Consider the following 27,310-nt stretch of genomic DNA (forward strand, 5'->3'; position numbering starts at 1 on the left):
GCACCAGTTATCTAGTTTTCTTAAAGATTTGTAAGGGAATCAGTTAATCAAACAATGGTATTCATTGAGCACTTACTGTGTGCAAAACACTGGGGAGTATAATGCAGCAGAATTTGTAGACACAGTCCCTGCTTAGAGTCTAAAAGGGGAACAAATAATTTAAGTTCTGCTCGTTTAGGAATAATAATAATAATAGCATTTATTGAGTGCTTACTATGTGCAAAGCACTGTTCTAAGCACTGGGGAGGTTACAAGATGATCAGGTTGCCCCATGGGGGGCTCACAGTCCTAATCCCCACTTTACAGATGAAGAAGAAGTAATAGTAGTAATAAAAGTATTAAGTACTTGCTGAGTACAGAGCACTGCACTTAAGTGCTGGGAAAGAGAACACAAATGGGAATTACACATGGATCCTGTATAATGAGGGACTCACAGTGTGAGTGTTGGTGGGAAGCTTAGGGTTGCAGTGACATTTGTGTCAACCTTCTTTACTGGATTTATTATTTTATTCACAATTGACTCCCAGAAACATATGTCCATACTTGACCTTATAATTAATCAGAAGTATGTATTGAGTACTTTGCGCAGAGCATTGTATTGAGTGCTTGGGAGAGTACCATTGAATGAATAGAGATGATTTCTGCCACTGAAAGGCTTACAGTCTAGTGAGGAAGACAAACACTAAATTAAATTACGGGTAGGGACAGGGGCAGGAAGACAGGAGAAACCCAAAGTGGTGTAGCTTGTTCCTTTGCCAGCAGCTCAGGTGAAAGTTAGCTGAGAGGAAACGGTTCAGACCACTGAGCAAGGTAAAAATGTTTGCCCTATCTGAGGATTTCAATTAATTGTTTCCCCTGTCAATCAAAGGACAGCAGAGTTTCATATTTGTTAAACACTGGGGTAGATATAATAAAATCAGGTTGGGTACAATCCCTGTCCCACATAGAGCTCACAGTCTAAGTAGGAGGGAGAACAGGTATTGAATCTCCACTTTACAGATGGGGAAACGGAGGCAGAGAGAAGTTAAGTGACTTGTCCAAGATCACCCATCAGGCACAAATAGATACACGGTTGTGAATATATTTTCTCAACTGAAAGGTAGAACATTGCATTACATTAAGTGCTTAGTACAGTGCTTTGCAGACAGTAAGCGCTCAAGAATACGATTGAATGAATTTCTAGAAGTTTCCGCCTGAGAGAGAGTGGATCAGGGAGGCCTTAGCCATTGATGCTGGTTTGGTAATGTATCTGTGACCCTCCCACCCTCACCAAAGATTGGAAACCTGAAGGCAGTGACCCATGATTTGGCAAATGAGATTTTGCCCAGCTCTTCATGGGAAGACTCCCTGGAGAAGGCCTTCCCTGATCAGTTTCTCATCCCCAAACTTTTCCCCACTTCTCCCCACCACACCACCTCATCGCTTTAGACAAGCAACTCTTGGGCACACGCACTTTACCTCCTCATCTCCTTTACACTGGTGTACATGTCGTTACTGTCTTGCATCCCCCTACTTGTAACTGAACTTGTAACTTAGTGCCCGTCTCCCTTGCTAGATTCTGATTTCCTTGAGGTCAGAGATCCTGTCGGGTAATTCACTTGTACTCTCCCAATTGTTTAGTACAGTGCTCTGCGCAGAATAATTGTTCAGTCGATATGATTGATTGAAAGTAAAGATTTCAGAAGGAGACAGGTATGCCTAGTCTCAACCTTCTCAAAGGGAAAGAAGCTAAGTTTCAAGGTGATGTGCATTTGTTTGCCGTCTTGTAGACTTGAGGCACCAAGGGCAGAAGACGCTTGGCGAGAGAATGACCACCTGTTTTTCTACTGAAATGAGAATGAGAGGAAATGAGTTTCAGGTGCAGCAGGTGGGATTTAAGCAGCACGTCAGGAAGAATGTCCAGACACTGCAGGCAAAGAAATACCAGGCAGGTGGTGGAAGAATCTCAGGGAATCTCCTTTTATACAATGTTAGCTGTAAATAAGATCAAGCGGTTGATTGGTTACTCTGTGCTGAGCCGCAGACTGAGTGCTTGGAAGGATTCATTTGAGATAGTAAACACGAGCCCTGCCCTCAAAGAGCTTACTGCTTAGAAGGGTAACGCTCTCAAGAGTTTCCTTGGGCCCTAAGGTTATTATCAAAACCTGAGAAATTGGAAAACGGTCATCAGTCTGTTTCTAGAATCCTGCTACTGGTTGTTTCCGACCTGCTCTGAACTGGCAAAGCTGAATATAGCAAATACTCCGAAAGCCAAGTGCGCTGGGGATGTTGTGGTGTGTTCATCCTTTTTTTTTTTTAATAAACGTGAACAAGCGTTGTGTTGTTTTCTTCCTCCTTCCTCTTCCTGCTATTCGTGTCAAATGGTTCTAGCAGATGTGTATTAAGCAGAACAAGCTGTCAGAACCCGAGTAGTATTTAGCCTCGACACGAACGCGTCCGATCCAGCGGAGGGGCTCAGCGGCTTCCAGCTCCCGCTCGCTGTCCAGGCCTCCGAAGTCGGCAGCCCGTTTTGGAGGAGAGCTGTCACGGAATATGACTGCGACTCCTTAGCCCTCTATTTGCTAGCGCTGGAGGTGTGAAAGATGGCAGCCAGTGGGAGATAGTTAATCAATAACCGCAAGGTCAGACAGACAGTGTCGGTTTTACTGTTCCCTGTTAGGGAGCAGCAGCCCAGGATTTGTAGGGGCTTGTAATGGCTTAAAGAAACATCGGGGCCACTCTATGAGAGATGGAGCCAGGCGGGAGGAAGTTTAGCTTTGGTAGAAAAGGGAGACATCTGCTGGTTTTTGCAGGCCGCCCAAAGCAGCCTTCCTTGCTCTTTTTGCTGTTCACAACAGAGATAAACACACCCCTTTTTTAGACTGTGAGCCCACTGTTGGGTAGGGACTGTCTCTATATGTTGCCAATTTGTACTTCCCAAGCGCTTAGTACAGTGCTCTGCACATAGTAAGCGCTCAGTAAATACGATTGATGACCTCTCTCTCCTCCTCTCTCCTCCACCCCAGTGACCAGACTGGCCTTCCTAAGCTGTTTGTGCATTGCAGCCTTTTAAAGTTTATTGCAGGCAGTTACTGTCTTTATTTTTTCACCCACTGTCCAGCTTCTGTGTCATTAGTAGGTTTCAGTCATTCATTCATTCAATCGTATTTATTGAGCGCTTACTGTGTGCAGAGCACTGTACTAAGCGCCTGGGAAGTACAAGTTGGCAATATATAGAGAGACAGTCCCTACCCAACAACGGGCGCACAGTCAAGAAGCAGCATGGCTCAGTGGAAAGAGCACAGGCTTTGGAGTCAGAGGTCGAGGGTTCGAATGCCGGCTCTGCCACATGTCTGTTGTGTGACCTTGGGCAAGACACTTAACTTCTCTGAGTCTGTTACCTCATCTGTAAAATGGGAATTAAGACTGTGAGCCCCACGTGGGACAACCTGATCACCTTGTATCCCCCCCAGCGCTTAGAACAGTGCTTTGCACATAGTAAGCACTTAACAAATGCCATAATTATTATTATTATTGTTATTATTAGAAGGGGGAGAGAGACAACAAAATGTGGACAGGTGTCAAGTCGTCAGAACAAATAGAATTAAAGCTAAATGCATATCATTAACAAAATAAATTGAATAGTAAATATGTACAAGTAAAATAGAGTAATAAATCTGTACAAACATATATACAGGTGCTGTGGGGAGGGGAAGGAGGTAGGGTGGGGAGGATCGGGAGGAGGAGAGGAAAAAGGGGGCTGTCTGCGAAGGCCTCTTGGAGGAGGTGATCTTTCTTCCCGCTCAGGGTGAACACAGGCTCCTGTAATAATAATAATTCTGATATTTGTTAAGCACTTTCTGTGTGCCAGGTACTGTACTAAGCGCTGGGGTGGATACAAGCGAATCAAGTGGGACACAGTCCCTGTCCCACGGGGGTCTCATAATCTCAATCCCCATTTTATAGATGAAATGTAGGCACAGAGAAGTGAAGTGACTTGCCCAAGGTCACAGAGCAGACAAGCGGTGGAGTCAGGATTAGAACCCACTACTTCCAGGCCCATGCTGTATGCATTATGCCATGCTGCTTCCCTCATAAGCTTTTCTCTGACCTTCACCCTTCTCCTCAGACAGTAGGCCGCTGCCGCAGACTTTCTCTTGCCCCGGCAGGTGAAAGACCCTCTGTCATTTCCACAACCACTGACTACACCGATGATTCTCTGCTGTCACCTATGGGGCAGCCAGTTTAAAGTTGGGGTGGCTATGAAAAATAGATTTGCCTCCCTTTCACCTCCTCTTCTGGTGACCTTTCGGGCTACTTCTCTCTGCCAAGAAAAGATAATCTTTGTCTGGGAGCTCTTCTCCCACCCCCAGTCCCTAGATATGGTACAGTCCTTAAACAATCAGTCAGTGGTATTTATTGAGCATTTACTGAGTGCTCAGTACAACAGAAGCAGCAGTACAATTCTCCTGACTACTGAGAACAGTATCTGACACATCGTAAACGCTTAACAGATACCAAAAAAAAATGCAATAGGGTTAGGAGACATGATCCCTGGCCTCAAAGAGCTTCTAGTCCTTACATTCCTCTCAGTTGTCCAGTGGATTAATTGCAAGGCAGTGCCAAGTCTGGGTCAGGTTCTGTTTTGGTCAGGATTGGGCCAAGAAGATCAGGGATCCAGAGCAGATTTCCCTGTGCTTATTTACGATTTCCATTGGCAAAGGGGCAGCAAAGTTTTCTGCCATGTCAACAGAGAAGTGGTCTTTTCAGCAGAAAGTTGGCTATTTTCAACCTGGGCTGGGATGATGACCCAAAAGTCTCCTGGTTACTCATCTGTAGGAAAATATTCCACACCCTGTTGAGGGAGTGTGAGGGAAAGTGAGAGAGAATAGCACTTAGAACAGTACAATCAATCGTATTGAGCACTTAATGTGTGCAGGGCACTATGTTAAGCACTTGGGAGAATACAAAACAACAATAGAACAGACACATTCCCTGCCCACAACAAATTTACAGTCTCTGTTTACATATTGTGAACACCAGAGCTCAGTACAGTGCTTGGCACATAGTAGGAACTTGATAAATTCCACAATTATTGTACTGGTTCAAGCACTTAGTAAAGCGCTTAGCATTCAGTAGGTGCTTAACAAATGCCACTGTTGGAGGGAAGATGGACTTTCAAAACTGTGTCATCTACTTTTAGAATTCTTGAACTGGAGGGATGCTGCTGGAATCCTCCAGCTCTCCCTACTGCCTCCAGGCAGAACTGTTCCAAGCCAACTACAAAAGATGGGAATGAGCCAGGCCTTCTGACTCTTCCCAATTAATCCATCAATCCCTGGTATTTTTGGAGCACTTACTGTGTGTACAGCAATGTACTAAGCGCTTGGGAGAGCACAATAAAACTGAATTAACATACGTACTCCCTCCCCATAGCGAGCTTACAGTCTATGGGGGAGAGAGACATTTATACGAATACATAAGTCCTTTATAATATATAATTTAAAGATATGTACATAAGTGCCGTGGGGTTGGGGTGAACATCAAATGTCCAGAGGTCACAGATTGAAGTGCATAGGTGATGCAGAAGGAAGAACAAGCTGGGGGAAAGAGGGCTTATTTGGGGAAGGCCTCTTAGAGAAGGTGTGACTTTAGTAATGCTTTGAAGGTGGAGAGAGGGGTGGTCTGGCATATATCGAGGATGAGGGAGTTCCAAGCTAAGGGGAGGATGTGGGAAAGGAGTTGGCAGTGAGATAGATGAGATCAGGGCACAGTGAATAAGCTGGCACTAGATGAGCAGAGCATTTGGGCTGGGCTGTGGTAAGGGATGGTGAGGTAAAGTCAGTGGTAAGGAGTTTCTGTTTGATGTGGACATGGATGGGCAGACGGAGGGTCTTGAGGAGTGAGGAAACACGGACTGAACGTTTTTGTTGCTAAATGATCCGTGCAGCAGAGTCAAGTGTGGATTGGAGTGGGAAGAGACAGGAGGCCAGGACATCAGCGAGGAGGCTGATGCAGTAGTCAAGGTGGCCTAGGAAAAGTGCTTGGATCAGCATGGGAGCAGTTGGGATGGAGAGGAAAGGGCGGATTTTATCGATGTTATGAAAGTTGAACTGATTATGCGGCTTGAATGAGCAACCTCAGCTCATTTCTTCCCATCCTGACCTCATGGGAACTGGAAACAATTGCTTGCCCGCCAGATTGGCTCAATCGATCAGTGATGTTTACTGAGCGCTTACTTTGTGTGAAGCACTGTTGGTCCAGTGCTAACAAGGCCTTTTTAATCTTTTGATAAGTTCATTGCTGCCCAGCCCATCAATGGGCCGTGTATGGTCAACACTAGATCAGAGAAGCAGCACTGCCTACTGGATAGAGGCCAAGCCTGGGATTCAGAAGGTCATGGGTTCTAATTCCAGCTCTGTCACATATCTTCTGTGTGACCTTGGGCAAGTCCCTTCACCTCTCTGTGCCTCAGTTTCCTCATCTGTAAAATGGGGATTGAAACTGTGAGCCCCTCAGTGGAAAGAGCCCGGGCTTTGGAGTCAGAGGTCATGAGTTCAAACCCCAGCTTGGCCAATTGTCATCATCATCATCATCATCAATCGTATTTATTGAACGCTTACTGTGTGCAGAGCACTGTACTAAGCGTTTGGGAAGTACAAGTTGGCAACATATAGAGACAGTCCCTACCCCACAGTGGGCTCACAGTCAGCTGTGTGACTTTGGGCAAGTCACTTCACTTCTCTGGGCCTCAGTTACCTCATCTGTAAAATGGGGATGAAGACTGTGAGCCCCTCGTGGGACAACCTGATCACCTTGTAGCCTCTTCAGCGCTTAGAACAGTGCTTTGCACATAGTAAGCACTTAATAAATACCATTATTATTATTATTATTATTATTATTATTATTACTATTATTATTATTATTATTATTATTATTTGGAACAGGGATTGGGTTCAACCCGATTTGCTTGTATCCACCCCCAGTGCTTAGCGCAGTACCTGGCACATAGTAAGCGCTTAACAAATACCACAAATGTATTAATCAGTTATATTTGCTGAACGCTTACTCTTGCGAAGTACCGTTGGCCCAGTGCTAACGAGGCCTTTTCAATCCATCGACAAGTTCAGTGCTGCTCAGCACATCAGTGAGCCATGTGTGGTCAGCCTTGGGTCAGAGGTAGGGTTTTTTGGCTTTGATCCAAGAACTTTGATTTGACCGCACAGGAAGCGTGATGATCCCCAAACACGAGGACCGGAAATATCTTATGTGAACGAGGAGGGATGTTGATGATTGTGGTATTAATCACTCCCTTTTGCATCACCATGACTTGCTCCCTTGATTCATCTCAGCCCCACAGCACTTACATACATATCAGTAATTTATTTGTATTAAGGTTTGTCTTCCCCTCTAGACTTGTGAGCCCACTGTAGGCAGAGAATGTGTCCACAAACTCTGTTGAATTGTAATAATGATGATAATAATAATCGTGGTATTTGTTGAGTGCTTACTAAGTGCCAGATACTGTTCTAAGCGCTGGGGTAGATACAAGCTAATAGGTTGGACACAGTCCCTGCCCCACATAGGGCTCACCGTCTTATGCCCCATTTTATATATGAGGGACCTGAGACACAGAGCAGTGAAGTGACTTCCCCAAGGTCACACAGCAGACAAGTGGCGGAGCCAGGATTAGAACCCAGGTCCTTCTGACTCCCAAGTCCATGCTCCATCCACTAGGCAGTGCTGCTTCAGTACTCTCCCAACCGCTTAATATAGTGCTCTGCACACAGTAAACGTTCAATAAATATGATTGATCAAGCACTGTACTAAGTTCCCGGACCAAGATAGTCAGGCCCCATGTAGAGCTCCCAGTCTAATTTTGACAGAGAACACATATTAAATCCGAATTTTTAAGATGAGGGAACTGAGGTACAGAGAAGTGATGCACGACCGATGAGTGGTGGAGCTGGAATTAGAACCCTGTTCTTCTGACCTGAGAAGCAGCGTGACCTCATGGTTAGAGAGCCCAGGCCTAGGAGTGAGAAAGACCTGGGTTCTAAATCCAGGCTTTGCCACCTGTCTGCTGTGAGATCTTGGGCGAATCACTTCACTTCTCTGTGCCTCAGTTACCTCGTCAGTAAAGTGGGGATTAAGATTGTGAGCTCCATGTGGGTCAGGGACTGTTGTAACCTGATTAGCTTGAATCTACTCCAGCACTAAGTACAGTACATGGCCCATAATAAGTGCTTAGCACATACGACAATTATTATAATTATTATTATTATTATAACCATTATTATCAGACTCCCAGGACCATGCTATTTCCACTAGGCCACACTGCTTCCCCTGTGAGTGAGCCTGTGTACTTAATGTGATCAGTTTTGATTTAGGCCAGTACCACCTCTCCCAGTGACCAGCTGCTGGGTTTTGATGACTGGCTTGAACAACAGTAGTTACCTCGGAGCTTCTCACTGCACTGTAGGGGTTGCTCGTGGCTCTCAAGATATGGTTGCTCTAAAGATTCCTGCATTATGATATTTTTTTTCTTATTTTTCATTTTACCATGGCTTCTGCAAGGTGTGGATTATCACCACCTTGATCTAGCCAAAGGTAGACATTCGTATGAACTTCACAACCCTAGGCTTGAAGTAGAGGGGTAGGGAGGGGAGGGTGTTGAAAGATTTTGCAAGTGAATCTTGGAGTTTAATTAGGGGTGATGTAGCAATAATTCCTCTGTCTTGCAACTGAAGGACCACATCCTTCTCTCCCTCCTGAATCCCCTATCAATCGATCAAGGGTATTTATTGAGCACTTACTGTGTGCAGAGCAGTGCTTGGGAGAGTACACTATAACAGAGTTGGTAGACACATTCCTTGTCCACAGTCAGTCCTTGGGGATCCCAGAAGACAGTTGGCCTGCCTCTTGGGGCATCAGGGTTTCATTCAATCATTCAATTGTATTTATTGAGTGCTTAACGTGTGCAGAGCACTGTAATAAGTGCTTGGGAGGGTACAGTACGGCAATAAATGGTGACATTCCGTGGTCACAAGAAGCTTAATGGTGCAAACTCCGGGCACATGATGTGAATCCTGTTCTTTATCTCTGGGCTTTTCCAGGGAAAGCTGGAAGGGAAGCTGGCCAAGGACTGCTCGGTGTCTGGTTTTGACCGTCCAGTCCTGAACCGTGGCTTCAGTCGGTCACAGACGAACAAGAAAGAATCACCTTGATTTTCTTCCCCTGCTGCCTGCATGCCCCGTTGGCCACCCTGAACTAGGGCTAAGGGTGGCCCTCCTCAGATTGGGGTCGGGGCATGTGTCTGTGCCAGAGCTAGAGGGGTGGGCTGGGGTTCTGTGGTAGCCAGCCTCCAGGCCTGGGGCAGCATTCATTCAATCATTCATTCAATCATATTTATTTAGCGCTTACTGTGTGCAGAGCACTGTACTAAGCGCTTGGGAATACAAGTTGGTGACATGGAGACGGTCCCTACCCAACAACGGGCTCACAGTCTAGAAGCGGGGAGACAGACAACAAAACAAAACATGTGGACAGGTGTCAAGTCATCAGGACAAATAGAATTAAAGCTAGATTTACATCATTAACAAAATACATAGAATAGTGGGACTGGGTGGCGAGCTGGGTGCGCCCTGCCTCATTCATTCATTCAGTCATATTTATTGAGCGCTTACTGTGTGCAGAGCACTAAGCGCTTGGGAAGTACAAGTTGGCAACATATGGAGAGGGTCCGTACCCAACAGTGGGCTCACAGTTTAGCCTCGGCCACCCCGAGTCTCCAAAACCAATCAGTCCACTTTCCCAAGCGAGGAGTGCTGTGGTGGTGGGGAAGCGGGGAGTCTGGGCGTGATCAGGAGCATGGTGGGGCAGGGTAATAATAATAATGATGGTATTTGTTAAGTGCTTACTATGTGCAAAGCACTGTTCTAAGCGCTGGGGAGGTTACAAGGAGATCAGGTTGTCCTACGGGGGGCTCACAGTTTTAATCCCCATTTTACAGATGAGGGAACTGAGGCCCCGAGAAGTGAAGTGATTTGCCCAAAGTCACACAGCTGACAGTTGGCGGAGCCGGGATTTGAACCCTTGACCTCTGACTCCAATGCCCAGGCTCTTTCCACTGAGCCATGGGTAGCAAGGCCTCTGAAAGCCTCCCCAGCTTCCCAGGGTTCAGAGAGCTCTGGACAAGGTGGCTGCTTGGTCCTTGCTCAGACAGACAAACAGACAGACAGATGATAGACAGACAGTCTTGGGGTTTAGAGGGTTGGGGGCTGCAGACTGTGAGCCCACTCTTTTAGACTGTGAGCCCACTGTTGGGTAGGGACTGTCTCTGTGTGTTGCCAATTTGTACTTCCCAAGCGCTTAGTGCAGTGCTCTGCACATAGTAAGCGCTCAATAAATACGATTGATGATGATGATGAATGGTCCAGGACTGAGTTTGTCTAAGGTGGCCTCTGCTGCTGATCTGTGGCAAATGCAGAGCTTTTTGTCGCATCTGCTGAAGACCCCAGGGGAGCCAAGCAGAGCTGGGGATTAAGCAGGGATGGGTTCTGTATCCCCCACCCACCCCTTTCTCCCCAGCAGGTTGTCTTTGTATTAGACCTGCTCCCCCCTCCACTCAAGCACATTGAGTGGTGTTTCTAAACCCCTATAACCAAAGAAATGCCGATCAGTGCTTTTAAGATGAGAGAGCTTTGCATAACAGGTCAATACATCTGTTGCCCGGCTCCCCCCACACCCTTTAAAACCCGAAGAGGGTTCCCTTTGAGGCATCATAAATATGTAAATGAGCTCTCTTTAATTAGTGCCCACGGCTATAAACTCATGAGCAATAAGAGGAGGGAGAAGGGGGAGAAAGTACTCGGGAGTTTTTGTGTGGTTATTTTTCAAGGAGCTGTGGCCTTTGCATCATAAAGGACAAGAGCTGAATATCCAATTCATGTGATGAGCAGCTGGGGGAGCTTGAAGGTCACAGCCTTGGTTGAGGGGGTTGGAGGGAGGGAGGGCTGGCCCAGGGCTAGAGACCGGGCTAGGTTGTGGTGGTCTCCAATGTGAAATTGGACCCCCAAACTCCAATTCATCCTCTCTGCAGAGGAGGCAAGCTTAACCTGTTCAGGGTTGTTGTTCAGTCCCTGCTTTCACCCTCCTTGGCCCACAATCCACATCAAACCGGCACTCGGTGCCCTTGTGCATTGCTTTAGCTGCGAACAGCCATCCCTCCAAGGTTGTCAGAGGGAACACCTGTTTCCTTTGCTGCTGTGGCATCAGCTGGGCTTGGGCAACAGGACCTGCTGCATCTCATAACGTCCCAAGCCCCACTTCAGCCCAGCTTGTATTGCCTGAGCGAGCCTTGAGGCCCTCCCCAACAGGGTGGAGCGGAAACTCGCGACTGCAGGTAGGGAGATGGGGATCCTGGAGGCGGTGGTTATCGGTGGGGATTTCTGTGGGAGTCTTGGCCTGTTTCCCCAGATTCCTCCGTGGACATTTATAAAAGTAAGGAAAGAAAGAAATGACACCTGAGTGCCTCTGATCACCCTGTCTTCAGAGAGCGCAAACCAAAGCACTGAACCAGGCTCCCTTCTTCTCATGATCTCTTCGGGAGATGGGAGAGCAGGCAGGAGATCTCATTGTACCCACTAAACAGAGCAGTAAACTGGGTCTTTGGGACATGACATGAAAGCCCTACTGAGAGCTCACCTCCTCCAGAAGGCTTTCCCAGACTGAGCCCCCTTTTTCCTCTCCTCCTCCACATTCCCCCACCCCACCTTCTTCCCCTCCCTTCAGCACCTGTGTATATATATATATATATATATACATATATATATATATATACATATATATGTGTGTGTGTGTGTGTACAGGTTTATTATTCTATTTTACTTGTACATATTTACTATTTATTTTGTTAATGATGTGCATATGACTTTAATTCTATTTGTTCTGATGATTCTGACACCTGTCTACATGTTTTGTTGTCTGTCTCCCCCTTCTAGACTGTGAGCCCGTTGTTGGGTAGGGACCATCTCTATATGTTGCTGACTTGTACTTCCCAAGCGCTTAGTACAGTGCTCTGCACACAGTAAATGCTCAATAAATATGATTGAATGAATGACTTCAAGTATTTGTTAAGCACTTACTATGTGCCAAGTCCAGTTCTAAGTGCTGGGGTAGATGCAAGATAATCAGATTGGACACAGTCCCTGTCCCACATGGGTCTCAGAGTCTTAATCCCCTATTTACAGATGAGGAAACTGAGGCACAGAAAAGTTAAGTGACTTGCCCAAGGTCACACATCAGACAAGTGGCGCAGCCAGGACTTCAGCGTCCTAATGTGCACACACTGTCAGCGGCAGATCAAGGACGAAGACCCACTCTCTGTCCCACTCATGGATGGTTGCTTTCTTCATTTGAGTTCTCCCTTGCCTTCCACCACCCCGCCCAGGCCACCTAAATGCTGTGTTTCCTAGGTCCCCAGGGTGCAAGTTCAGGAGAATATGACATTAAACTGTTTAAACTCCTCTAGCAGAAGCCAGAGAAGGGCAAAAGTCCCACAATTAAATGAGCAGTCTGGAAAATGGGGATTGAGACTGTGAGCCCCAAGTGAGACGGGGACTGTGTCCAACCCGATTTGCTTGTATTCACCCCATCCCCACTGCCTTACCTCCTTCCCCTCCCCACAGCACCTGTATATATGTATATATGTTTGTACATATTTATTACTCTATTTTATTTGTACGTGTTTATTCTATTTATTTTATTTTGTTCATATGTTTTGTTTTGTTCTCTGTCTCCCCCTTCTAGACTGTGAGCCCACTGTTGGGTAGGGACCATCTCTATATGTTGCCGACTTGTCCTTCCCAAGAGCTTAGTACAGTGCTCTGCACACAGTAAGCGCTCAATAAATACGATTGATTGATTGAATGAATAAATGAATACAGTGCCTGGCACATAGCGTTTAACAAATACCATGATTATCATTATTATTATCATTGTCTTCTCCCACTATTCTCTTTCAATGGCCGCCATTAAGTGAGATATGGTGCCCTACCCTAGAAGTGTTGGGGTGAAGGAAAGGGGAAATAGATTTGCACCGGTGTGTTTGGAATCTAGGTGTTTTAAGATTATGGGCATAATTAGTCAATCAACCAGTTGAATATACTGAGCTCCTACTATGGGCAGAGCACAATCTGGGCCCTGCCAGTTTGGGCACATGGAAAATCATGGTTGATGAATCTGTTTTATGTTACTAAATCCATGTCTGTGTAGGAGGAAACCAGAAACTTCAAATTTGGAGAGAAAGGTTTGGTTAATTTCCAAAGTAAGGGCAAGTAATGTGAAGGGAAACACCAACTGATGCTCTAGATAAGGAAAAGATAAAATCCTGTTTTTTATGGTATAACAGTGCTTTCTATGTGCCAGGCACTCTACGAAGTGCTGGGGTAGATACAAAATAGGTTGGAAACAGCCCCTGCCCAACTTGGGGCTCACAGTTTAAATCCCCATTTTACAGATGAGATAACTGCGGCACAGACAAATGGCAGAACCGGATTAGAACCCAGGTCCTTCTGACTCTCAGCCCGTGCACTTTCCACTAGGCCATGCTGCTCTCTGTCGTTATCTATCAATCAAGCAAGCAATGCTATTTATTGAGCACTTACTGTGTGCAGAGCACTGTACTGAGTGTTTGGGAGAGTACAGTGTAACAGAGTTGGTAGACACATTGGCTGACCACAGTGAGTTTACAGTCTAGTGGGTCGTAGTCCTGATCCCTTTAAAAACTGAATGGTTAAAGATACTACGAGAGTGTGTGTGTGTGTGTGTGTGTGTGTGTGTGTGTGTGTGTGTGCGCGCGCGTGTGTTAAGAAGCATTCTAACTGTAAAGGTGAGTGTGGTTTTGGACAGCATTTGAGGTCTTTATTGTCATCTCTGATGAACACTTAAGGTACAGCTATTGTTTTTCATCCAGGAATGAAGGGAAGGGGAGATCTAGGCTAAAGCTGTGTCCTCTCCCAAGTTGTTTTATCTCCAGGATAAGCCCTCTTCTGACCTCTGAAAAAAAGGAAACTTTGAGGGCAATCAAGGAGGCTACCTAGAGGAGGAAGAGGGAGGATGCTGTGGGAGTGGTGGGGGATGGAATGAGGAGGGAGTGAGAGTGAATTGCATCTATGGAGAGTGATTGTGAGCCCAGCAGGGGATAAGGACCATGTCTAATTCCCACCTACGTATTTTTTCCCAGAGCTTAGTCAGTGACCTGTCCAGAGAAAGCACTTAATAAATACTATGACTACTACTATTAGTGGGGGTGGCTTTATTTGGAAAGTCAAGAAAGAGGTGGATGAGCTTGGTTTTCAGCGCTTAGAACAGTGCTTGGCACATAGTAAGTGCTTAACAAATACCATCATTATTATTACTGTGTCCTGAGAAGCTAAGACAGATGCTTCTGAAGAGGCAGGGTGTGACACACAGGGTGTGGCCTCAAGACAGGTGCATTTGATGACATGCACAAAGTGACAGGTCAGTTTTGGTCCAGGCAGTCGAGGTGGGAAGCTGGAGGCCTCAGTCCACTCTCCTGAGGAAATGGATTAGTCAGTCAGTCATATTCACTGAGTTCTTACTGTGTGCAGAGCACTGTACTGAAGGCTCAAGTGAGTACAGGGCACATTCTCTAGCTTACAGTCTAGAGGGGGTAGACTGGGGAGCAGAAGACCCTCTCAGGAAAGTCCATAAATTGCAGGCAGCTCTGCTCACAGGATAATAATAACAATAATAATAATAATGATGGCATTTATTAAGTGCTTACTATGTGCAAAGCATGGTTCTAAGTGCTGGGGATGTTACAAGGTGATCAGGTTGGCCCACAGGGGGCTCACAGTCTTAATCCCCATTTTACAGATGAGGTAACTGAAGCACAGAGAAGTCAAGTGACTTGCCCGAAGTCACACAGCTGACAATTGGCAGAGCGGGGATTTGAACCCATGACCTCTGACTCCAAAGCCCATGCTCTTTCCACTGAGCCACGCTGCTTCTCTAGCCCAGATGCATTTGCTTCTACTGTGGAGGAAGGGATTATTCCCCTTTCTCTTACTCCTGTTCCCTCCCTTTCTCCAGTCAGGTGGCTTAACTGGAATTCTGCCCCTGCCAGAAGCAAAGGCCTCCTGGACAGGAGGCAGGAGAGTGGGCAAGAGAACAAGGTTTCTCTTCCCAAGCAAGTTGGAGAGATGATACCAGGTTCTCTCTGCAAGGCTGAAAGCTGCTGAATAATAATTCCGTGGGGTTGTTAATTACTTATTATGAGTCAGTCTCTGTATTAAGCTCTGGGGCAGATTCAAGTTAATCAGGTCAGACACAGTCCCTGTACCACATGGGGCTCACAGTCTAACTAGGAGCATGATGAGGTATTGGATCCCCAATTTACAGTGAAGACACTGTGGCAAGGTGTAGCTGAGTGACTCGTTCAAGCCCACACAGCCAGGCAAGGAGCAGAGCCTGGATTAGAACCCAGATCCACCTGGTTTCATTCCTCTAACCAAAGAGAGAAATTGGCTGGGACATATAATACAGAGGAAGGGAGGATTTTGCATCCTTACTGGGCAGTTGTTTGGGTGAGAATCAAGAGTGCTCGATTTCTCTCTGATCTCCGTCCCCACCCCAGCATGCCGGGGCACAACTATGGGTCGGTGGCTAAGGCTGTGAGATAGCAGCAGTGCTTCCCCCACTCCACCCCTGCTCCCTCTGTGCCCCTTCCACCCCCACTGAAGACCCTGGACTCAGATGTAAATAGGTTGGAGTCAGGATGGGGGTGGTTCAACTTGTCTGTTCCTTCCCCTTCCCTATTTACGGAACAGCGAGGTCCCTTGAGGTTACACCGGAAGCCCTGCAGCCGCTGGCTCAAAGAGGAAAAGGGTTCTGGAGAAATCTGCAGAACAGGAAACAGAGGGATCCCCATAGCATCCCCAGGGGCATGGGGTGGGTTTCGGCGGGGACGTAGGGAGTGGTATCCTTCGTGCCTCAGTAGAATTCCAAAAAAACCTTTACTAATCCCCTCTATAAAGTATCCTGTTCTGGACAGAAAATCAAGTGGCTGTTAGTGGAAGGCTCTTAGACTCACCACAGTAATTGTTCAGGAAGAGATGTAGCCCTGTCCTCTGGGAACTTGCAGGCTAACAAGGGCCTGTTTTGTGCAAGGAGGAGGATCGATGGAGGGCCGGTAGGGCACTTAGGTTTATTCTTATTCATCACCTACTGTGTTTTTGACACAGTATCATCGTTCTCTTCTCCCCCTGCTCCCATCCCACGTCTTCACCCACGCAGTTGAGAATTGGAGTTTTTTCCCTGACCAACAGCAGTTGGAGTGGAAGCTTCCCCTGTGCCTATCGGCCATGGCCACAGTCCTGCAATAATAATAAAATTCATGAGCACTTATTATGTGTCCAGCACTGTACTAAGCATTGGGTGACTTACAAGATCATCTGGTCCATGTAGGACGAATAACCTAAGAAGGAAGGAAGGAAAACGGGTGTTGAATTCCCATTCTGCAGATGAAGGAACTAAAGCACTGAGAATTTAAAGTGACTTTTCCAAGGTCACATGGCAGAAAAGTGGTGGAGCTGGGATTGGAACCTAGGTCCTTTGAATCCCAGGCCTGTGCTCTTCTCCACAGGCTTCCTATGGGTCTGAATGGTAACGTTGACTACTCCCTCACCCACCCTCATGGCCTCATTTCCCGTGGAAGGCAGTGGGACAGTCTTAATGTAGTACCTGGGATGCAGGAACCTGGCAGAAGAAGGGGGAGGATGAGGAGAACCCACACACCACTCATTTGATATTCCCAGAGTGTCCATTCAGAAAATTGGAACCCAAGCGTCCTGGTCCCGCCACCCCACCGTGGAGCACCAGTGCATCTGCCCAGCCCTCGAAGCAGCTGTTCCATCCTATTTGGGCAGCGTGTTGCCGAGCAGAATGGGGAGGGGGTTAATTTGTCTGTTTGTTAGTACGTGTTAAGTGCTTACTATGTGTCAAACTCTGTTTTAAGCGCTGCGGTAGGTAAAAGTCAATGAAGTTGAAAACAGTCCCATGTGGGAGCTCACAGTCTCAAGTGGGAGGAATCAAAACCTAATTTTACAGTTGAGGAAACTGAGGCACAGAAAAGTTAAGTGACTTGCCCAAGGTCACACAGCTAGCAATTGGCAGAGCTGGGATTAGAACCCAGGTCCCCTGATTCCCAGTTCTGTGGTCCTTCCACTTGGGGTTCTGAGGCAGGCAGGGACAGACACCTTTTCTTTGCCTGGGTAAAAGGCTGCACAGTTGCTTCCCACAGCTCTGGCTTCACCTGCCTCGGGGCCACCAGTCTTGGGTGGCAGAGGTCAGTGTTGGATGGACATACTGAGGCCGGGCCTGCGGACCCCTGGAGGGGCCCTCCTTCCCTGCCACCCGAGCCCGAAGAAGAGAGAGCTGACGGAGGTCCTGAGCGATCCACGGGACCACGGGGATTTGGACGGTTGGCTCTCAGTGACCGTTTCCCCTGTTCTCCCTCTCTTGCAGGTTGAGGAATTTTAATGGCTTTCAGGTAGAAGACCAGTGGAGACAATCAGAATGAATTCTATGGACCGGCACATACAGCAGACGAATGACCGACTGCAGTGCATAAAGCAGGTAAGCCCCGCTGGCGGAGAGACCAGATCCCATTTCGAGCGTTTTGGACCATGACAGAGCCCTTCCCCCACCACGGGGGATGAGATTTCCCTTTTTCTTCCTAAAGATGGGAGCCCCTTCCTCTGCGGTTCAAGTGGAGAGCTGCGGAACCTGCCCAGATCAGTTAATCAGTCGTATTTATTGAGTGTTTTACTGTGTGCAGAACACTGTACTATGCGCATGGAGGAGTACAACACAACAATATGATAGACACATTCCTTACCCAAAGCAAGCTTAAAGACTAGAGAGGGAGACAGACATTAATATAAATACATAAAGTATTGATATGGACATAAGTGCTGTGAGCTGAGGGGGTGAGGGTGAATAAAGGGAGCAAATCAGGGTGATGTAGAAAGAATTGGGAGAAAAGGAAAGGAGGGGTTAGTCAGAGGAGACTTCTTGGAGGAGATGTGCCTTCAATAAGGCTTTGAAGAGGTGGAGAGTAATTGCCTCTCAGATATGAGGAGGGAGGGCATTCCAGGCCAGAAGCGGGACGTAGATGAAAAGTTTGGTGGCGAGGTAGACAAAATTGCTTCCCCTTGCATCGAGGTCCATCATCCGTGCTCTCTGCACCCAGGTTGGGATCTCTGTGTTCAGCAAAGCTGCTGAACCTGGAAGGAGCTCTGACTCGGCCTGGGACAGCTGGAAGTTGCCTTAGCCTGGCAGGAGACAAGTGATTTGCCCAGATTGGTTAGGTCCACGGCAAACCTCGGGATGCCAGAGTGAAGCATGCTGATAGCGTGGAGTCAAGTTCCTTGCATCGGGTGCTTGGGAGGTCTGGCCTGCAGTGGAAAGAGTGCTGGGCTAGCAGCTCTTTGGGGAAGGTGTTTTGTTGCTTTCAAGTGTACCCAGCCAAGTCAGGAAGGCTTCTAATGAGAAACTTTCCCTCCACTTGGTCTGTTGGTGCCCTCAGCCCTAGAGGGGGTTGGGAGATCTGAATCACTGTTTGAAACTGTGCTGAGGGGAGGAGAAGCTTCTAGTCAAGCAGTGGTATTTATTGAGTGCTTCTGTGTGCAGAGCACAGGACTAAGTGCTTGGGGAGAGAACAATACAACAGAGTTGGTAGACACAGTCCTTGCCCACAGTTCTTCAGGTGTTTGTATTGCGGGTTCGTTGAGATGGGTTGGTGGCTCTTGTTGGTTTCACTCTTATGCTGGCAGTCTCTCAGGATGTATTTATCTTTCCACACTGTAGCTGGAGAGAGAAAGAGACAGACAGAAAGAGAGAGTGTGTGTGCATGTATGTGTGTGTGTGGATGCATGGAGATTCAAAAACTGTTCTCCTTCCTACTTAGATTGTGAGCCAAATCTAGGACAGGAGACTGTATCTGACCTGAATTTCTTGTATTTACACCACCGCTTAGAGCAGTGTTTGTCATAGTAAGTTCTTAGTCAATATCACAGTTCTGGGCATGTCATTCTACCAGTAAAAGAATTTAACCCAGCTACCAAAATGAAGTAGCCGGGCATGTCTCCAACCCCTTGGCTCTGGGGTACAATAGAGTTGCCTCAAGGACGCTGCACGTAACTCCTGGTTCAGTTCTTCCCTGGGGACTCTGGGGCTCCAGCAGAGAGCCTTGGACAGGTCTGGATGGATCCTGGATCCAACCTCTGGAGAGGTGGGAGGTGGCTGGCATCTTTCTAGGATCACGGGGCACACAGCAACGTCTCCAGGTCACTACAAAATGCTGCATGAGAGAAGGTCAGCGTCAGGTCTTCACAGTTTTCACAACGCATCTGCTTAAGCGGCAAACCCGAGACAAGTCACTTCAGCCTCTGAAGTGAGAGCCCGGCTTTATCCGCAGAGAGTGCCTTCCCCTCCAGACTGACCCTAAGCTACAGGGTAATTTTTCCACAGTGATGATTAGCTGGGGAGCGGACAGGTCCTTAGCCGTGGCCTGCTGTAACTCAACCTACAGTAGGAGCATCTGACATTTCACTTCAAAGGTCACTGACATTCAACGGTAAACCGAAGTCACTTGTCTTTTGGTTTGTCACTCCCTGCCCTCTTATGCTTTCCAGACATCATAATTATAGGGCTGCGTGTAGGCGGGAAAGATACAGAGATTATTATATCATTGTTCATTATTGTCCTTTGAAGTCACAAGTGATGCTCTCTTGGACAAGAGTTTCTCAACCAGGATTCCTTCCGCCAGTGGGATTTAGAACAGATTTGTTTATAGTAGTAGTATAGTAGTAGTAGTTAATAATAATTATAATAATAATGATGGCATTTATTAAGCGCTTATATGTGCAAAGCACTATTCTAAGCACTGGGGAGGTTATAATGTGATCAGGTTATCCCACGGGGGGCTCACAGTCTTAATCCTCATTTTACAGATGAGGTAACTGAGGCACAGAGAAGTTAAGTGACTTGCCCAAAGTCACACAGCTGACAATAGTCGGAGCGGGATTTGAACCCATGACCTCTGACTCCAAAGCCCGTGCTCTTTCCACTGAGCCACGCTGCTTCCCCTAGTTAGTAGTTTAGTAGTAGTGATGATGCTTAGTGTGCACTAGTCACACACTCTCACCTGAATCCAGGGAATCTGAATATTCTTTCATTCATTCAGTCATATTTATTAAGCGCTTCCTGTGTGCAGAGCACTGTACTAAGCACTTGGAAAGTACAGTTCAGCAACAAATCGAAAAAATCCCTCCCCAACCATGGCCTCACAGTCTAGAAGTGGGGAGACAGTCAACAAAACAAAGTAAGTAAACAGGAATCAATAGCATCAATATAAAAAAAATAGAATTATAGATATGTACATGAATGGCAAGATTGGATTTGGCTGTGAGGAAAGTTACCAGGGCTTCCTCCTCTAGGATTATACACCAGAGATACCACCAGGGCAAAAAGGAAAAAGGCAGTGTCACCCCTTCTACCTATCCATCCTCCAGTCAATCCCCTGATATAGTCACCCTGCTTTCCTACTTTCCAGAAAGGCAGCTGTCCCAATCCATCACTCATTACCAGAGGTATTTATTGAGTCCTTACTGTGTGCAGAGTACTGTACCAAGCACTTGGGAAAGTACAGTACAACAGAGTTGTACTGAAGCCCACAGTGGGCTTAAGCACTTATTGAGTGTCAAACACTGTTCTAAGTGAGAAGCAGCATAGCCTAGTGGCTAGATCATGGGCCTGGGTCAAAAGGTCATGGGTTCTAATCCCAGCTCTGCCGCAAGTCAGCTGCATGACCTTGGGCAAGCCACCTCACTTCTTTGGCCCTCAGTTACCTCATCTGTGAAATGGGGATTAAGAGTGTGAGCCCTATGTGGGATAGGGACTGACTCTAACCTGATTACCTTGTATCTACCCCAGGGTTTAGAACAGTGCTTGGCACACAGTAAGTGCTTAAAAAGTACTATTATTATTATCATTATTATTATTCTAAGTGCCAGAGTAGATGCAATATGTAATAGATAGTAGATAGATCTATAATAGATCTACAGTATATAGTATATACTGTATCCTAATATAGTTAAACTATATATAATCTAATACATGTTGATATATAATATATTGATATATCATAGTAATATAGATATTACCTATAATAGGTACTAGATAATAGATAGTAGATATAATCAGACTGGACACAGTCCCTGTCCCTCATGGGGCTCAACAGTCTCAATAGCTCAACAGTCTCAAGCGCTTAGTACAGTGCCCTGCACATAGTAAGCGCTCAATAAATACGATTGATGATGATGAATAGGAGGGACAATAGGTATTTAAACCCCATTTTACAGTTTAGGAAACCAAATTAAATGACTTGTCTGAGATCAGACAGCTAGCAGTTGACAGAGCTGGGATTAGAACCCAGGTCTTCTGACTCCCACGCCTGAGCTTTTTTCACTAGGCCACGCTGCTTCTCCAAGTTCGTAGGGAAAGTTGGTGTTGCATCCCTTCAAGAAAGAGTGGAGGAGAAAACATTGCAGAAACCAGCCCATGCTAAGAGCCGTGTCTCCCTCCAACTGGGATGGAACAACTCTGGTCAGAATTCTTGCCCTGCTGAGCCTCCCAGCTTGACCCTGTCAGTGGAGCACTGATACCCTTCCTGATTTATGGCTGGAAACTGCAGTTCTTGGGGTTGTTTATGTTCTTTCAGACAGATTTATTGAGCATTTACTGTGTGTGGAGCACTGTACTAAGCACTTGTGAAAGTACAACCTAACAGTAAACTGACACATTCCCTGTCCACAACAAACTTACAGTCTAGAGGCAAGTTTACAGTCGTGTGTTTGTGTGTCTGTTGGGGGATGGGAGACTGTGGTGCACTCTTCCTTGTAAAGGTCAGTCGAAAAATAGTCCCTCTGGCCATAACTCAGCTGTTGAATTGTGGTGATTTCAAGTGTTGTCCCATTCCAGTTTCTCTCATGGAAGAAAGGGTGTAGGGCAGAAGCCAGACTCCATCTCATTAATACCGCACTCCCAACTCTGTCCGATCCCAACCCATTCTCCGGTGGCTTTCCGATCTGAGATAGGAGTGGAGTTCTGTGCCTCTGGTTGACTGGAAATGGCCCGGCCCACAAGCGAGTTGCCCGGACCAGATGGCCCCAGAAGGCCCCAGACGAGCCCCGGCCTTCCGGAGGAAGAGGCAGGGGAGGAGCAGCAGGGGCCTCTGCAACCCTAGATCCGGTCGATTCCACGAAGCAGCCCTTGCTCTGACTTGCAATGTGGTGTGGTCAAGGCCTAAGGTCATTAGAAGCCGGACTAAGAGGCCTGAAAGGCTGGGGTCATTCAAAGGTGAGCGGAGTCCTTGTGCCAGGGGAGGCAGAACAGGCCTCTTCCTTCTCTGCTCTGCAGAAAAAAAGTCCACTTTTGGTTTCCCTTTCTTGTGGACTTGAAGATGAGAGGAAAACCTAGGTAGGAGCAATCTGGCAGGCAAGGCACAAACTCCATCAGTCTTTGGGGGATGTTTTCAATGGTATTTACAAAAATAATAATAATAATGGCATTTATTAAGTGCTTACTATGTGCAAAGCACTGTTCTCAGCGCTGGGGAGATTACAAGGTGATCAGGTTGTCCCACGGGGGGCTCACAGTCTTAATCCCCATTTTACAGGTGAGGGAACTGAGGCCCAGAGAAGTTAAGTGACTTGCCCAAAGTCACACAGCTGACAAGTGGCGGAGCCGGGATTTGAACCCATGACCTCTGACTCCAAAGCCCATGCTATTTCCACTGAGCCACGCTGCTTCCTTGCGTGCTTCCCTGTATTTGTTAAATGCTTACTATGTAGCAGCCACTATTCTAAGCGCTGGGTTAGACACAAACTAATCAGGTTGGACAGAGTCCCTGTCCCACGTGAAGCTCATAGTCTTAATCCCCATTTTATAGATGAGAGAACTGAGGCATAGACAGGTGAAGTGACTTGCCCAGGGTCACACAGCAGACAAGTGTCAAAGCCGGGATTAGAACTAAGGTCTTTCTGACTCCCGGAAAGTGCTTTAGCTTTAGCCTCTAGGCCATGCTGCTTCTTAGTAACACCTATTTGGTGTCTGAAACCCTCCTGCTTTCTCTCTGTGCACACAAGGTGTGGTGGAGGGGTAGATAATAATAATAATAATGATGGCATTGATTAAGCGCTTACTATGTGCAAAGCACTGTTCTAAGCACTGGGGAGGTTACAAGGTGATCAGGTTGTCCCACAGGGGGCTCACAGTCCTAATTCCCATTTTACAGATGAGGAAACTGAGGCCCAGAGAAGTGACTTGCCCAATGTCACACAGCTGACATTTGGTGGAGCCGGGATTTGAACCCATGACCTCTGACTCCAAAGCCCATGCTCTTTCGATTGAGCCACGCTGCTAGATATGCAGAGAACTACAAGTAGCAGCGGTTTGGGGGCTCTACGGACTTTAGCACCTTGGCAAAGTTTCGGCAGACCTGGTCAGCAGCACCCCAGAGCCCCTACAAATCCCCTTTACCTCCCAAACTGGAGAAAGCACAGGCGTGGGAGTCAGAAGGTCATGGGTTCTAATGCCGACTCTGCCACTTCATTCATTCAATCGTATTTATTGAGTGCTTACTGTGTGCAGAGCACTCTCCTAAGCGCTTGGGAAGTACAAGTTGGCAGCATATAGAGACGGTCCCTACCCAGCAACGGGCTCACAGTCTAGAAGGGACTTGTCTGCTGTGTGACCTTGCTCAAGTCACTTACCTTCTCTGTGCCTCAGTTACCTCATCTGGAAAATAGGGATTTAGACTGTGAGCCCCTTGTGGGACAGGGGCGGTGTCCAATCCAATTATCTTGTTTCTATCCCAACACTTAGAACAGTGCCTGGCACACAGTAAGAGCTTAACAAATAAAAATAATTCTCATTATAATCTTTTATATTGCTTTATAATAGGTCTAGAAGGGCTTGTTTGGGGTCATCTGATCCAACTTCTGGAATACTTATATTGGTGTCTGTCTCCTCCTCTAGACTGTAATCTTCTTTTGGGCAAGGAACATGTGTCCCAACACATGTTCTCCCTAGAGCTTAGTACAGTGCTCTGTACGTAGTAAGTACTCAATAAATACCATTGGTTGATTGATCAATTATATTCTTTCATCTTTCCTACTGTATCTGTTATGGAACCTGGCCCCAACTTGAGCACCTGGAGGACTGGTGATGCAGTCTAAAGCTGTCCTGTGGGTGTTTCTCCCCCCACTCCCGCCCCACAGGGCTTAGTTCAGTGCTCTGCACACTGTAAGCACTTTATAGGGGCAGGGAACGCGTCTGCTTATTGTTGTATTGTAATCTCCCAAGCGCTTAGTGCAAAGCTCAATAAATACGACCGAATGAATTAAATGAGTAAATGAATGAATACTGTTAGTTAATACTGCTACTGGCCAAACAGGGAAAGGCCTGCACAGGTCAAAGGGAATACCACATTCCTCTTCCCTGTCACCATTCCCCATCCCCACTGAAAGCCCTACAATCGGTCACCCCCTGTCCAGATCAAATTACTACCAGGGGTCAATGTAGGTTTCTTTCTTCCCTGCCCCCATTGTCTGACACACAAACAATATCTCTTTCAGCTGGTGTCTCTCCAGTTGTGTCATCTTTTGAAAGCAGAGGTGCTTCGTTTTATGGAGGGCTTCTTTGCTGGCTTTTTTTAAAGGGAAACATATATTTTTCGGGACTGGTCAGTAAACTTCAACTCTTGCAGTGTAATACCCACTCAGGAACAGAGAACCAAGCTGGGTGACCCCAGAAAGCTCCTTCCTACCCACAGTTAAACCAAATTAACACCAAAAAGAGGTAGAGATGGGAGGGACAAGAAACGAATCTCTCCTTTTGCAAAGTTCTTATTTTGAGGTTAAGGGGAAAGACTCTAGAGAAAGGGAAAGATAAAAGCTTGAAACGGAAGTGATTCTTTCAGGAGACTGTCAATCAATCAGTGGTATTTATTAAGTGCTTACTGTGTGCAGAGCACTATAGTAAGTGCTTGGGAGAGCACAATACAACAGAGTCGGTAGTAGACACAATCCTTGTCCACAAGCAGTTTACATTCTAGAGGATAACTTTGTTAATGACGATTCTTTTTCCTCTCACCGTTTAACTGAGCCATGATCCGTGTCCATGGGTGTTTTAAGTTTGGTGCCTACCCTGTTTCAGATATTGCATATGTAGAGGGGGGACTCTGGGGCCTGGGCTTAAATTAGGCTGGAAGGGGAGGTGTCTGTGGGTGGGAGCAGTGCCCAGCACATCTGATTTTTAGTGAGCTCAGAGACAATCGTGTTGGTAAAACTGTTGAATGTTCAAATATGGCTTGGCTTAGTGGGTTTGGAAGCCGGGAAGAGTGTGAATAATTAGAACTAACAGATAAATGGAGGAGGGTGTGTGAAACATATTTTTCTCCTCCATTCACAGAGAAGCAGCCTGGCTCAGTGGAAAGAGCTTAGGCTTGGGAGTCAGAGGTCATGGGTTCTAATCCCAGCTCTGTCACTTGTCAGGTGTGTAACTTTGGGCAAGTCCCTTAACTTTTCTGTGCCTCAGTTACCTCATCTGTAAAATGGAGATTAAGACTGAGAGCCCCAGGTGGGACAACCTGATTACCTTGTATCCCCCCGTCCCCCCGCCAGTGCTTGGAACAGTGCTTGGCACATAGTAAGCACTTAAATGCCATCATTATTGTTATTATCTTTCATTCAATCAATCGTATTTGAGTGCTTACTGTGTGCAGAGCACTGTACTAAGCGCTTGGAAAGTACAATTCTGCAACAGAGAAAACCCTAACCACAAAGGGCTCTCAGTCTCAAAGGGGGGAGACAGGCATCAAAACAGATAAAAAGGCATCAATAGCATCAATATAAATAAATAGAATTAAAGATCAATCAATCGTATTTATTGAGCGCTTACTATGTGCAGAGCACTGTATGTGCTATGTACAATTCTGCAACAGAGAAAACCCTAACCACAAAGGGCTCTCAGTCTCAAAGGGGGGAGACAGGCATCAAAACAGATAAAAAGGCATCAATAGCATCAATATAAATAAATAGAATTAAAGATCAATCAATCGTATTTATTGAGCGCTTACTATGTGCAGAGCACTGCAAAGATATCTACACATCATTAATAAAAATAAATAGAATTATAAATATGTACATATACACAAGGGAGAGAGTCGGGGCGATAGGGAGGGGAGGGGGAGCAGAGGAAAAGGGGTGCTTAGTCATTCCTCAACTCTCTTAATTCTGAGGATCAACAGAAATAATCTTCAGAATTATAATCCCCACACATATTTACATACAGATGCAGTACAATGCTGTGAGGTAGCAGTAATTATGTTAATTAGATTTCTGACTGGCTGTGTCATTAGACATCTGTAATTAAAAGACCCAAATAATTAGAGTCCCTCCACACTGAATTGTAAAATTTTTGAGGGCAGGGATTATGTCTACCGACTCAGTAGTACTGTACTCTCCCATATGCTTGGTACAGTGGTTTACACTCAATTAATACCATTCATTGATTGATTGATTGGAGGGGCTACCCTAAAGTTTGACAGTGACTGGCTTTGTCCGGTCATGTGGGAGAAGAGAGTTAGACAGATCAGAGTTCTGCAGAAAACGCCCCTCTCCCGAAGTTTCAGATTGCAGAACCTTCAGCAAGAGTATCGTAGTGGATCCTACCTTCTATGTGAAGCCCTATGCCTAGCTTTGTGCCTCCAGTTCAACTCTCTGTAAAACAGGAGTTTTGAAATATGTGTTGTGTGTGTGTGTGTGTGTGTGTGTGTGTGTGTGTTTGGGGGGTGTCTAGGAGTGAAAAGTGTGATTTGTCTTTAAGACAAAAAGACAATCTCTCATCCTTTCCCAACTGGATTACTGCATCAGCCTCCTCTCTGATCTCCCATCCTCCTGTCTCAACCCACTTCAATCTATACTTCACACTGCTGCCCGGATCATCTTTGTGCAGAAATGCCCTAGGCATGTTACTCCCCTCCTCAAAAATCTCCAGTGGCTACCAATCAACCTACGCATCAGGCAAAAACTCCTCACTCTCGGCTTCAAAACTGTCCATCACCTCACCCCCTCCTACCTCACCTCCCTTCTTTCCTTCTACAGCCCAGCCTGCACCCTCCACTCCTCTGCCACCAACCCCCTACTGTGCCTCGTCCTCGCCTGTCCCTCCATCGACCCCC

At 46.5% G+C, this 27,310-nt stretch overlaps 1 protein-coding gene across 3 annotated transcripts in view; it reads left to right on the forward strand.

The window, feature by feature from the left end:
- The window catches only part of ZMIZ1 (zinc finger MIZ-type containing 1), a 538,822-nt gene that overhangs the window by 278,590 nt on the left and 232,922 nt on the right, over window positions 1–27,310 (forward strand). For all 3 annotated transcript variants that reach the window (XM_038743493.1, XM_038743494.1, XM_038743496.1), the window contains exon 5: window positions 17,530–17,640. In XM_038743493.1, the coding sequence (XP_038599421.1) occupies window positions 17,581–17,640 (60 nt within the window). In that variant the 5' untranslated portion in view covers window positions 17,530–17,580. The remainder of the gene's footprint in view (window positions 1–17,529; window positions 17,641–27,310) is intronic.

Source organism: Tachyglossus aculeatus, chromosome 3 (assembly GCF_015852505.1).
Source record: "Tachyglossus aculeatus isolate mTacAcu1 chromosome 3, mTacAcu1.pri, whole genome shotgun sequence".
Lineage (NCBI taxonomy): Eukaryota > Metazoa > Chordata > Mammalia > Monotremata > Tachyglossidae > Tachyglossus > Tachyglossus aculeatus.